Genomic DNA, 12936 nt, shown 5'->3' with positions numbered 1-12936 from the left:
AAGATAGAGTCCCTTCAGCTGGTCCCTTTATGCAAAGCTGCTGGTGAACTGCGCACATCCTGGAGCGTCTGAGCCACAGCAGGACCACCAGCGTTGAAGTCTGGGCTTCATCTACTGACAAGCTGCCCTGGTCCCCTGAGGTTTGTGCTTTGCAGAGAAGAGCAGTATTGGGATTGCTTCAAGTCCATGTATCTCCTGAGTGTTAAGAGATGCAGGTTAGGACCAGGTAACCAAGCAACTGGATCAGTAACTTTTGTTTTTAATATTCTTTTCCATTATGGTTTATCACGGAGTATTGAATATAGTTCTCTGTGCTATACAGTAGGACCTTATTTACCCATTCTCTATATAAAAGCTTATGTCTGCTAACCCCAACCTTTCACTCCATCCTTCCCCCAACCCCACCTTTGGCAACCACCAGTCTATTATCTGTCTGTGATTCTGTTTCATAGGTAGGTTCATTCATGTCGCATTTTACATTCCACATTTAAGCGATACCATATTGTCTTTCTCTTTCTGACTTGACTTGGCATGATAATCTCTAAGTGGTACTCATGTTGCTGCAGCTGGTGGTGTTTTGTTCTCTCTTACAGCTGAGTGATACCACATATGCACCACACCTCCTTTTTCCATGCATCTGTTGATGGACATTTAGGTTTTTTGATGTTTTGGCTACTGTGAATAGTGCTCCTGGGAACACAAGGGTGCATTTACCTTTATGAATTATAGTTTGTCTGGATATATGCCCAGGAGTGGGATGGCTGACACCTCTATTTTTAGCCTCCCTAAGGAGCCTTCATACTATTTTCCACAGTGGTTACACCAATTTACATCCTCACCAACAGTGTAGGAGGTTCCTTTTTTCCCACACCCTCTCCAGCATTTGTTATTTGATTTTTTTACTGAGGCATAACTGATTTACACTGTTGTTAGTTTTAGGTGTTTAGCAAAGTGAATCTGTTATACATATATCCACTCGCTTTTAGATTCTTTTCCCATATAGGTCATTACAGAGTTCCCTGCGCTATACAGTAGGTCCTTATCAGTTATCTGTTTTATAGATAACAGTGTGTATGTGTCAATACCAATCTTCCAATTCATCCCTCTCCCACCCTTACCCCTCCATAACCATAAGCTTATTTTCTAATCTGTAACTATTTTGTTTTTGTGGATAAGTTCATTTGTAGTTTTTTCTAGATTCCACATATAAGCCATATCATATTTGTCTTTCTCTTACACTCAGTGTGAGAATCTCTGTCCATCCATGTTGCTACAAAAGGCATTATTTTGTTCTTTTTTATGGCTAATATTCCACTGTGTACACATACCCCGCATCTTCTTCACCCACTCCTCTGTTGATGGACATTTAGGTTGCTTCCATGTGCTGGCTATTGTGAATGGTGCTGCAATGAACGCAGGGTGCACTGTAGACCTTTTGATCATGGCTGTCAGTGTGAGGTGGTACCTCATTGTAGTTTTGATTTGCTTTCCTCTAGTAATGTTGAGCATCTTTTCCCATGCCTATTGGCCATCTGTATTTCTTCTTTGAAAAAATGTCTATTGAGGTCTTCTGTCCATTTTTGGATTGGGTTTTTTTGGTTGTTGAGTTGTACGAGCTGTTTGTATATTTTGGAAATGAAGCCCTTTTTGGTTGTATCGTTTGCTAATACTTTCTCCCATTCTGTAGGTTGTCCTCTTGTCAAATGGTTTCCTTTGCTATGCCAAAGCTGGCTAAGTTTGATTAGATTCTATTTTTATTTCCATTGCCTTGGGAGACCTAAGAAAACACTGGTGCCCTTTATGTCAGAGAATGTTTTACCTATGATCTCTTCTAGGAGTTTTACGGTATCATGTCTTAAGTCTTTAAGCCATTTTATTTTTGTGCATGGTGTGAGGGTGTGTTCTAACTTCACTGATTTACATGCAGATGTCTAACTTTCCCAACACCACTTGCTGAAGAGACTGTCTTTTTCCCACTTATATTGTTGCCTCCTTGGTGGAAGATCAATTGATCGTAGGTGTGTGGGTTTATTTCTGGGCTCTCTATTCTGTTCCATTTGGATCAGTAACTAATCATTACACACTCTGTTTGGGTGGGAAATAGACAGTGGTGCTGGAATTGTAGGAAAGGCAGATGGCTTTGTCTGTTAACATTCATTAAACACTATGTGTTAGTTGGCTCTGGAGGGAGCTGGGGATAAAAAATCTGAGTGAAATGATCCTTTCACATCCAGCTTGTGCTGCCCTCATCACCCCTACAAAACAGTAGAATATAAATCTTAGCTCAAAAATAGTAAAACCCATAAATCCCCTCAAATATTTTTAAAATAATTTTTGCTCTATGGAGGATTACGCATGACATTTAATGGCTTTGTAAATATAATCCACTATGACAAAGGTATAGCTTTTTTGTTTTGTTTTAATGAGAAACATCTGAGTTGTACATACCACAAACAGCTTCAAGTTTCTGCACCAGTCCCCCATGGTCAAACAATTAAAACCTGAAGCATCACTTTTAAGTGTGAAAAAGTCTTATAAAATTAACTTACAAAAATGTCCCTATCAAGTCCGTGGTTTGGCATTTACTGTACATTAGTCAAAAAAGCTCAAGCTAAAATTTGTTTTAAAAAAATCAAAGTTTACATTATTCATACAGATTCTGCATTGTTAAAAAATATGCACAAATAACCACATCCATGCAATATAATTTCTTTAAAAATTTAAAGCAGTATAAAGAGCAGACCTAAGTACTGAACAGATCATTTTGGTTTTATAACCTGTAGCTCAAGATTGCTGCTGATGGAAGTAAAATTAATTCTAAACAAACATCTTAAATATGATTGTTTCAATCAATCAGCCAAGGGTGTGTGAGTTTCTGAACCATTTCCAAGGTGGAATCTGCTTGTTTCTATAATATATATACTATGTGATGAATACTACTGTTCACTGACCGTATTCACTACGTTTTAATAATGTGGTTTGACAAATCAGAATTCACAAAGTGCTTGGCTCTTCAGGAAACTGCTGTTTCCCGAATCCAATCAATTGAGCTTTGCCAAACTGCCCAGAGTGACTGCTGCCCAGGGTCCCGAGAGAGCTCTCCCAAGTTAAGCCCAGAGGGAGGCATCCACAGCTGGTGGCCCTCGGACCAATGCTCAGTGTCACTCACAGGTTGGACACCAAGTCAACAGGCTGGCGGCGTGGCACTGCGGGCCAGGGCGAGCCTCTATGTCGGAGGTGGCCCGTTGGTATACCGCAGCATGGGGTAGAAGGACCTGGCAAAGTTGTTAGCCTGAGTGCAGCTGTAGTCCTCTTCGGAGGAAGGCAGCAGGCAGGCCAGGAACAGCAGCAGCAGCAGGAGCAGCTGGAGGGGCAGCGCCGCCCTGATCACCCGAGAAAGGAAGGAGCGCTGCGGCTTGGAGCTCTCGGGGGCAGCGGGATCGGGCACCCTGGCAACAGAGGAGGTGAGAGCTGACTGGGAGTTTCCGGAGACCTCCCATCACCTGAGCCCCTGCCTGTGTAAAGACCTGGCTAAGACTCCATGTTCCCAAGGCAGGGGGCCTGGGTTTGACCCCTGGTCAGGGGACTAGAGCCAGCATGCTGCAATTAAAAGATTCCAAGTTCCGAAACTAGGAGCCGGCACGGAAGAGAAACCTAGCCCTACCCCTTCTAAATGTAGAAAGCAGTTCTTACAAAGACCTTGAGAGAGGCACTGGCAAGCCTGCTGGGGGAGAGTTTAGGGCAGGAACCCACTGCTGTTGCTGTGATGCTGTTACCTGCTGGTGGGCTTGTTCTTCTCTTTTGTAGTTTTCTCTGCTTCCAACTGCTGGATAAAAATAATCCAATTAGTAAATGGAAGATAATTTAGTTCTGTGAATGATAAAACATTCTTTCTTCTTAAGTTATACATGTTTCTTAGGTTGTCCTCCTGCCAAGCTTTTGAGACTAGAGTAATATGTTCGAGATTACACTCTGAGGCAAGAAAATATTGGGTTAAACTAGCAAGAGTAACACTTTTCCCGCCTGTTGAGCTGTTGCTGATGGAGAGATCAAGAAGCCCCTTCAGCAGTGCCCGGAGGGCTGCCAACTTCCACAATCCCAGGGAAGAGTACTGAGCACAGAGAACAGCTTTTCAGTCAGGTCTTTCAAAGTTTTTTTTTTTTTTTCCACTCAAATCTTTGGAGTAAGCCACTCCACTGATCAGCAGATTGAAGCAGAAATCTGCACTACCATGACATACTGGAAGGGGGCTTGGAGGTCCAAGTCCCTGTCATCTCAATAACTTTCAATAGTAACTAGTGTGGTTCCCCTGAGAAAGGGGCTCTCACCTTGGCTTGGGGAGCTGGTGCAGACGCTGCTAGAGGCTCTCCGTGGTCTACCTCATCCACGCTGGGCAGAGGTGAGTCTGGGTTCTGAAATCCACACAAGAGTAGGAAGGCTCTGAAAAGTCTCAAGAGCACAGAACCTGCTTCCTGCGGTTTCTTCACTGTACCGCTTACCCCTCCCCGACTCTCATCTTTCTAGAAAGAGAGGCTCTTCTAGTGTACTCACTCCCTGCTTCTAAAATGGCCTTTCTTAAGACTAGAGGGACTGTAAACAAGGTGAGGCCAGTCATACGCATTAAAAACCCACAGCCCCCAAGAGCAGGAAAGACAGCTGGACACGTGGTGTAATAGCGTGGCCACGTGATCTGGGCTGCACAGGAGGAGAGGTGTACTCTGGGATGGAGCGGAGGGGCTGCTCTACATCCGGTGAGTCACCTGTTCTGGCTGAATCACAGTTTAGAGAAGAAGGTAGACAAATCAGAGTGGTCAGAAGACAGCGACCAGGAACTGGCACGTGAGACAAGCGAGGGCATGAAGGCAGAAATGATGCAGGGACTTGGCTTGTTTTCCACATGCCCCCCAGCCACACTGATGGGTGCTGCTGTTACCTCATTATAGATGACAAAATGACTTTAAAGAGCTTTCATAACTTGTTGGCAGGGCTCCTCCCTCCCCTAGCAGGGCCATAACGTAGCTTTTTCGTTTGCATCTAACAGGACAATTTCATATTTAAGAGCAACAAGGGGACTCACCTGGCTTCGCTGCAAGGACACTAAGTCTTGGGACACTTGCTCAAGTAACTGTTTGAGTTTCTTCTCGATAACATGGACCTTCTCTTCAGCCTCAATGTAGTCTTCTCCATGCCCCTTGATAAGCAGGGTGCTGGAAATCTCTTGTAAGGAGTTTACTTGAGGCTGACGTTCCACTAGCTCCTTTTCCAGTTGCTAGGAATAAAAAAGTGTGTAAAACAGTTGCTCATCAAAAGGGAAGCGAGTGTGGCCGGAATCAGCTTTCTCAGTGCCGGGGAAGTTCCGGGATGGATGGTGGCTGGTGCTCATCCAGAACACCCCCTTCTCCTATTTGCTGGTCCCCAAGCCTGGCATCATCTAGACAGGAATGGAGTGTGAGCAACTTGCTATTTTTTCAAATTCCTTGTCATTCTGGAGACATGATGCTGGGGAAATTAGAGGAAATGGGAAGACTAGGCCCTCATCCAGTAATGGCAGGAAGTCGAGAGAAAATCTAAAGTGGATAAATTGAGAGAGCACAGCTTATGGTTAGAAAGAGAGGGAGCAAGTGAATCTGTTTGTATTGTCTTGCTCGATGTCTAAAGTGGTAGCCACTGGACAGTATGTGTCTACTTAAAGTAATTAAAAGTCCCCTGCTCTGGAGAGTGGGGCTTTACAAAGATTTTAATACAAAAAATATTTTTTAAACAGTGATCAGCATTTCGATTAAATTTAAAATATTAAACCACATATAAATACATGGATAAAAATGTCACCCTGAGTGCAAGTGAGAATATATGGGTCTCATCTTCACTTGTTGGTGAAATACACACAAACACAACTACCCCCCAGGAAAAAGACTGTGTGTGGATACAGAAAATTCAGAGAGCTCACCAGGGCTGCAGGGCAACCAAACACCGTATTTCTTCCCAAATGAGCTCTATTCACAAGAGAGAAAGACTTTAAACGGACTTAAGGTTCCCAGGATATTGCTAAACACCTACAGCCCCAGTTCTAAAGCGGTTTCGACTTCCTGCTCCGGACCATGGCGCTTCACCCTTGCGTTCATCCCACTTCAGCGTAGAGATGCCAACCCGGAACATGAGGGCAGAACACTAGTGGACATTGTTTCCAGAAATACCAGGTGAGGCCACTAGGTACTGAGGTCCTGCACAGGCCAGTGGTAGCGCAGGGTCCCTGAGGAGGAAACTTACCATGAGTTCTTCCTGACATGCCAGGAGAACCTGGGGGTCTGCCTCCGGGTCAGTGACATGAGCCTTCTGCCGCCGGCTCTCAGCACTCGCTAACCACAGCAGCAGGCTTTGACTCAGCTGGTGAAAGTCCTTAAAAACAACAGACATCAGAGCACTGCCCTTTCTCAGTCTGTGAAGGCAGGTGTGCTGGGAAGCAACTTGCTATTGATAATCCATCAATATCACTTGCTCTTCTGGGTTATATTCAGAGATTAAAAGGGCCAGATTTAAACTAGATGCCAGGGCCCCCCCAAAGGAGGGGAAGCAGGACAGGAAAGCACTTGGCACATCCCAGGAGGCATGCTAAACTCTGCCAAGTGCAAAGTGTTAGCTGGAAGGTGGGTGTCAGCATGCCCCACACAAATTACTCAATGAATGCGCTGATTCAGTGATCAAGGGAGACCCCTCAACTGAACAGACTATGGCCCAGGGACAGGGCTGCACGTGGGCTCGGTGGTGGGCTCCTGTTCTCTGAGACGGGGCCAGAGCTAACCCGGGCTGGCCATTTACTATGTGTCAGGTGCTGGGACAAGGTTACACACGTGGAGTTGTAGAAAATACCCTGTGAGGTAGGCACTGGAATTATCCCCATTTTTCAGATGAAAAAACCGAGGTCTAGAAGGTTCAGTGCTTTCCCCACAGTCACACAGCTACTAAAGCTACAGAGCTGGGTTAAGCTGCTCCCTGTTCCAGGGCCAGATCTCTTAAATCACTCTGCTATCCAGCCTTCTTGGCAAAAGGACAGACATGGTGCAGTGCTGGTGTGACATTTCCAACCTACTGGAACGCTTGTTGGAACCCATATACTATGGGTGGGCCTGGGCGGCAGAGTGGGAAACGCAGGGTGAGCATCAGGTATCTGAGAAGACAGCCGGTGGGCCTCTTGGGAGACAAATGGTAAAGCACATGCTTTTAAGCACAAGCCATATTTGGCTGTGCCAGAGCCGCCTGACGATGATAAAAATACCTCTTCTCCCACCCACGTGGGCCTGGCTGTGCCCCGGACGAGGCCTTGGGCACTGGCTGGGTGCTGAGTCGGCGTACCTGGCACTGCATGAGCGACTGCCGCAAACCCTCTCTCCAGCTCTCCACCGCGCCCAGGGCCGTGTTCCAGCGCAGGGTCAGCTGGCTGACTCTATCTTGGAGTTCTTTGGACTCGGCGCTCTCGCTCTGCAGAAATTCTTTGCTGTTCACGTTGACAGAGACCACTAAGGCCTTGTAGGTGTCAAAGGCTTTCAGTATCTCCTGCCACAGAGGGAAAAGGCCGGGTCAGGCACTCTGAAAACAGTGATGTAGGGTTCATTTTGAACCTCTGTGGGGAACAGATCTTCCAGACAGTCCTCTGAGCTTTGGCCCTGGATACCAGAGGCGCGTGGCCTGTGACTGGCTGACAGGCATCAGGTGAGGGAGCTGCCATACAAGGTCACAACTTGGCTGGCCAGCTGGCCAGGCCCAGGGCGGTGGCCTGTCTCCTGGTGGACCAGCTATACTGGAGGCGTGAATGGACCCCCTGACCTCTATTTGGCTTAATAACATTTCTGGATCAGATTAGAAGTCTTCCAGGTAAAACACATGAAGCTATCCAGCATTTGCCTCTTAGGTATCACAAAAGTGTTATTTCTTAGAATGAATGGTAACCCCTGATATATCAAGGCACAAAGTAAAACAATAGTACAAATGTGAAGACTGCCTGGATATCCCAAAACTCCTATCCTGGGTCCTCTTAGGAGACCAGGCTCATGTGCAGAGCACCCCCAAAGTGGAGGGCTCAAACCACCCCTCTCCTAGGGCTAGTTCTGGTGGGGCCAGGGCTGACTGTGTGGGTGCCAGCTCTGCTATAACTCCTGATCTGAGTTACAAATCAGGCTACAGAATTTGTCAGTGGGTAAGCTGTCCTCCTCCCCACCCTCACCACCACCTCCAGTGCTGCCTGCACATAGTTTGGACAGGTATTTCTAAGCTGCCTGCCCATGGCCACTGGTGCCTCCATAAGAGTCTAGGGGTCCCTCTGTAGTCAGATCAGAGCTGCACCTCCCCAGCACTGCTCTGGGCTTTGGGATCCTTTGAAGATGCTCCTCTGAATTAAAATACAAATCTTCATCCGTCTCCTTGCTGGTTACAGAAGTGAAACAGGAGAGACTATTGAGCACACGCTGCGTGCATGCCACCCCTGACACAGCTAGCAGATGTGACGTGCTAGTACACACAGCTAGTGTTTGCACGTGCATTCTGAAGTCCTCTTCTCCGCCACACTCTCACTCACCTTCAGCTTCTTCACTTGGAGTTCCATTTCCTGCATATCAGAGGGAGGTTCTGCCAGCTTTAATGTCTCCAGCTCTGCTCCAGTTTTTTCCAGCCAAGGGGTGATGTTGCTGATATCAGAGTTCAGCTTCTGCAGGCTTTGTTTTTTTCTGAGCTTATTGTGAAGTTCTTGTGCTTGGATCAGTTCCCATCTGTCAAAGGCACCTGGAATAAAAAAGCCGCCAATAAAAAGAAGCAATAATGTAAACAGATTTCTCTGCTTCCAACTAATTCAGGGTCATGGTGATAAAACCTGGAGGTGATGCTCCTTGCGGGAGGCCCGGGGTTTGGGGGCTAGCACTTCCCCTGAGTGTGGAACAGCACATTTCCTCCGCTCTGGTTCAAGGCCTGTGACAGTGTACTCTCACAGGGCCTGGGACAAGGTGCGGAGTGGCTAAGAGGCCCAACATGTTGCCAAGATGCTCTGTGGCCCCATGTTGAACACTCCAGTTCATGATGTATTTAAGATGCTCTGTCCTCCTGTCCATGCATGATCAGGTCAATGCTATGAACTTGACTTAGTTGAGTCATTACTTTTACGAGAAAAGGAGACACCTGACACATACTTTGATCGTCATCTTCATGTCTGATCTTTACACACAAAGTCATGCAGGTACAAACAGGCCCTTCATCATATGAGGCTCATTTTGTCAATATTTAAAGAATAGTTGTGAAAGTAAAGTGAATAGCCTAGGAACTTGTTCATAAATAAAGTCAGCTGGATCCAAAATAACATTGGCTGCTCTAGGTCAAGTTCAGAAGTTTGGTGAATGAGGTAATTGGTCAGTTCCTAGTTAACGTTCTGTTGAGCAGAGACTTAGAGTAAATGTCCAACCAACCCAAGACATAGTCTCTGCTTCTGAACAACTGCCTGATCTAACTGTACCTGGCTGCTGCCCAGTGAGGGCGGCCAGGTCTTCGTCTTCCTGCTGTGCACCGCCAGTCAGAATCCCTGGATCTTCCTTGCCACCTTCAGTCCCTGGAGACAACAGCAGTTTTACCTAGAATGAGACAATTTTTACATTACCATCTGTAAATTTTAAAGGCTGTCTGAAGACTGTCTTGGTTCATACTAACAGGTAAGAAATGAAGATACAGGAGCCCTTTCCTTCAAAGGGTAACTTGTTGGTAATACAGAGGCACCTAAGTGTATGGGTAGCATTTGTAAGGAGCAGAACTGATGGCAAAAGTCAAGTCTCATCAAAGGCCCAGGGAGGGGGAAGCAGGTGAGAGGTCAGTGTTGGGAACAGAATGGCCTGATTTAATGTGAGGCTTCCTAATGCTCCCCTACTGAACTGTGCAAAAAGACCAAACAATTGTTGAGCCTACCAGACTGTACTGTGTTAGCACTTTTACATTTGCACAGTTTTTTTTTTTTTTTTTAACAAAATTTTCGTTATCCCTCCCAGTCACTCTGTAGAACTGGTTGGCATTATCATCACCAGGAATCGGAAACAGAGCACAAATTTGCCAACTAGGGCCCTTCGTGACAAGCCTTTACCTTTCAGTGCACACACCGACTCTTCTGTTATCACAGAGCTGATTGCGCTGCTACCTCAGGCCTTCCCCAAAATAAACGTATCTTTTTTAGAAAAGTCATGTTTTTTTGGATTGTGTCCATATGGTCTATTTGCGTGGAATGAAAGGAAAAAAAAAAAAAAAGCCAAAAACCCCTCAGATTTGTGGTTGCAGACATATCCAAAAAGGGTTGAGCTTTTGAAAGTGAGCAGGAAAGAACACAAGCATAGTCACCTACAGAGGCCACACCACATGCCCCGGGTGTAAAGCAAAAAGTGAGGTGCGGGGGTCTCTCCCTGGGGCCATCGGGTCTTACTGCGCACCACAAAGGGACAGAGTTAAAATGCTAACTGCTTGCTGAAGGGTTTCTGAATTGGGTACGGACAACCCATTATCAAAGACTAGGCTCTGACCATGTTTAGGCAGAATCTTCTCTGCTGTCTAGCAACATTCACTCCTACATGCAGAGGGGACTTTGAGATGAATCTAGTGATGCTCACCTCACTTTTGGATTCTCTAAGAGATGACACTAAAAATGTATGAGACGTTTTAATTTCGACTTGCTGGTACTGAGGGTGATCTGGGGCCAACATTAAATCCTAGGCTTGGCTGGCCCCCAACAGCTGTGTAACCAGAGCGTGGCAAGGACTTACGTTGCCTGAGGAACTTGTAACCAAGAAGAAACAGTCACCGGTAGAACAACAAGAACAACAAACCGTATACCGTAGTGATAATAATGCTGGTGACCACTTCTGAGGGCCTTATTTATATTTTCATACACATTAATCCTAGCAACAATTATGTAAGGTAGATTTTTGGTTTTAAATGAATTTTTATTGGAGTATAGTTCCTTACAATGTTTGGTCAATTTCTGCTACATAGAAAAGTGAATCAGCTGTATGTATACATATAGCCCCTCTTTGTTGGATTTCCTTCCCATTTAGATCACCACAGAGCACTGAGGAGAGTTTCTTGTGCTATACTGTAGGTTCTCATTATTTATCTATTTTATACACGGTGGCTTCCCTGGTGGCTCAGATGGTAAAGAATCTGCCTGCAGTGCAGGAGACCGGGTTGGATCTCTGGGTTGGGAAGATCCCCTGCAGGTGGAAATGGCTACCCACCCCAGTATTCTTGCCTGGAGAATCCCATGGGCAGAAGAACCTGGTGGGCTACAGTCCATGAGGTTGCAAAGAGCTGGACATGACGGAGCGATTCACACACACATGGTAGTGTGTATATGTCAAGCTCAATCTCCCAATTCATCCCATTCCCTCTTTTCCCCTTGGTGTCCATATCTTGTTCTCTTATGCCTGTGTTTCTATTTTTTCTTTGAAAATAAGATCTATACCATTTTTCCAGATTCCACATATATGCGATATTGTATGATATTTGATTTCCTTTTGTGACTTTATGTTAAGGCAGGTTTATCTTCAGGTAAGGAAGGCTCACAGAGGTAAGTTTAAGTGTTTACAGCCCTAGGGCAATTTCCTCGTAGGGCTGGGAATCAAACCCAGGTCTACTATTTGTTGTTCAGTCCCTCAGTTGTCCCCATGGACTGCAGCACGCCAGGCTTCCCTGTCCTTCACTATCTCCCAGAGTTTGCTCAAACTTATGTCCACTGAGTCAATGATGCCATCCAACCAGCTCATCCTCTGTCTATAGGAAGTCACAATTTTTTGACTAGAATGTATGTACTGTGCTTAGTCACTCAGTTGTGTTCAACTCTTTGCGACCCCACAGACTAGCCCGCCAGGTTCCTCTGTCAAGGCAAGAATACTAGAGTGGATTGCCGTGCCCTCCTCCAGGGGATCTTCCCAACCCTGGGATTGAACCAGGTCTCCTGCATTGCAGGCGGATTCTTTATCAACTGAGTCACCAGGGAAGCCCAAGAATACTGGAGTGGGTAGCCTATCCCTTCTCCAGGGGATCTTCCCAGCCCAGGAATTGAACAGGGTCCCCTGTGTTGCAGGTGGATTCTTTACCAGCTGACCTACCATAGTCAAGGTGAAGATATCAAAGGTTTGGGAGCTCAGGAACAGCTCAGAAAGGCCACCACTTTGCTTCTCTGCTGTTTACACAGATGACTGACTCAACAGTAATAAGTATGGTCATCCTATGTCAGCACTCAAAGATGGTGTTTGGCCAGACACCCATCTCTAAGTCTAGTCAGTTGTGCCAGAGTCCTCGTGAAGTATGTCACCATGGCAAAACCAACCCCAAATATGCCTGGCAGGTGAGCACATGCAGTATATACCAAAATCTCTCTCTCTTTAAAAAAGTTTTAACTGTAACTCATGGACATGGGTTATACTCTCAGTGGGGTCAAGACTTACATAGGCTGGTTTATAAGGGGTGCTGGAATCAGAGGGGATGGGCTGAACACTCCTGTCACCTCCCATTTGTTTGTAGCGACGCTTGGGACAGGAAGGGCTGTCAGGAACATGCCACGAAGGGCCTTCAGAAATGGATTTGCCTGAAACAAAAGAATGGCAAGTGACAGTCCATTCTCTCCAACCAAAGGATTCATATTTAGTTACACAAAGAAAGGTCATGGGTAATGTGGCATCAGGTTATAGTATAATATGAGTTCTGCAGCTTTCCTTGCAAAGCATGCATGTTTGCAAAATGTCAGTATGTCCCAGAAGGGGATGAAATGAGACTCATGCAACTGAGCAACACTAGGCCTTCACTAGGTGGGTTCACGATGGAGCACAACAAACGTGATCTGCTGTGAGATGAATGGCCTTTTGGAGCCGGGGGCCCTAGCGGCAGGGGCGCTGGCAGCAAGGCTGGGTCTGAGGGCCGAGA

General features: G+C 46.0%; 1 protein-coding gene across 16 annotated transcripts in view; it reads right to left on the bottom strand.

Moving 5' to 3' along the window:
• Positions 1-2401: 2401 nt before the first annotated feature.
• Positions 2402-12936, bottom strand: part of SYNE2 (spectrin repeat containing nuclear envelope protein 2) — a 323976-nt gene continuing 313441 nt past the window's right edge. For 10 of the 16 annotated variants that reach the window (XM_060418145.1, XM_042252596.1, XM_042252598.1 and 7 more), the window contains 9 exons: positions 12462-12601; positions 9494-9608; positions 8570-8772; positions 7351-7551; positions 6268-6396; positions 5078-5269; positions 4329-4412; positions 3777-3826; positions 2402-3449 (listed from right to left, as the gene is read on the bottom strand). In XM_060418145.1, the coding sequence (XP_060274128.1) occupies positions 3227-3449; positions 3777-3826; positions 4329-4412; positions 5078-5269; positions 6268-6396; positions 7351-7551; positions 8570-8772; positions 9494-9608; positions 12462-12601 (1337 nt within the window). In that variant the 3' untranslated portion in view covers positions 2402-3226. The remainder of the gene's footprint in view (positions 3450-3776; positions 3827-4328; positions 4413-5077; positions 5270-6267; positions 6397-7350; positions 7552-8569; positions 8773-9493; positions 9609-12461; positions 12602-12936) is intronic. The other 6 variants (XM_015097110.3, XM_060418147.1, XM_060418148.1 and 3 more) reach the window with 1 other exon arrangement.

The sequence above is a fragment of the Ovis aries genome, chromosome 7 (assembly GCF_016772045.2).
Source record: "Ovis aries strain OAR_USU_Benz2616 breed Rambouillet chromosome 7, ARS-UI_Ramb_v3.0, whole genome shotgun sequence".
In the NCBI taxonomy this organism is placed as follows: Eukaryota; Metazoa; Chordata; class Mammalia; order Artiodactyla; family Bovidae; genus Ovis; species Ovis aries.
The sequence above is the reverse complement of the archived record's forward strand: the minus strand, read 5'-3'. Positions and strand labels throughout refer to the sequence as shown.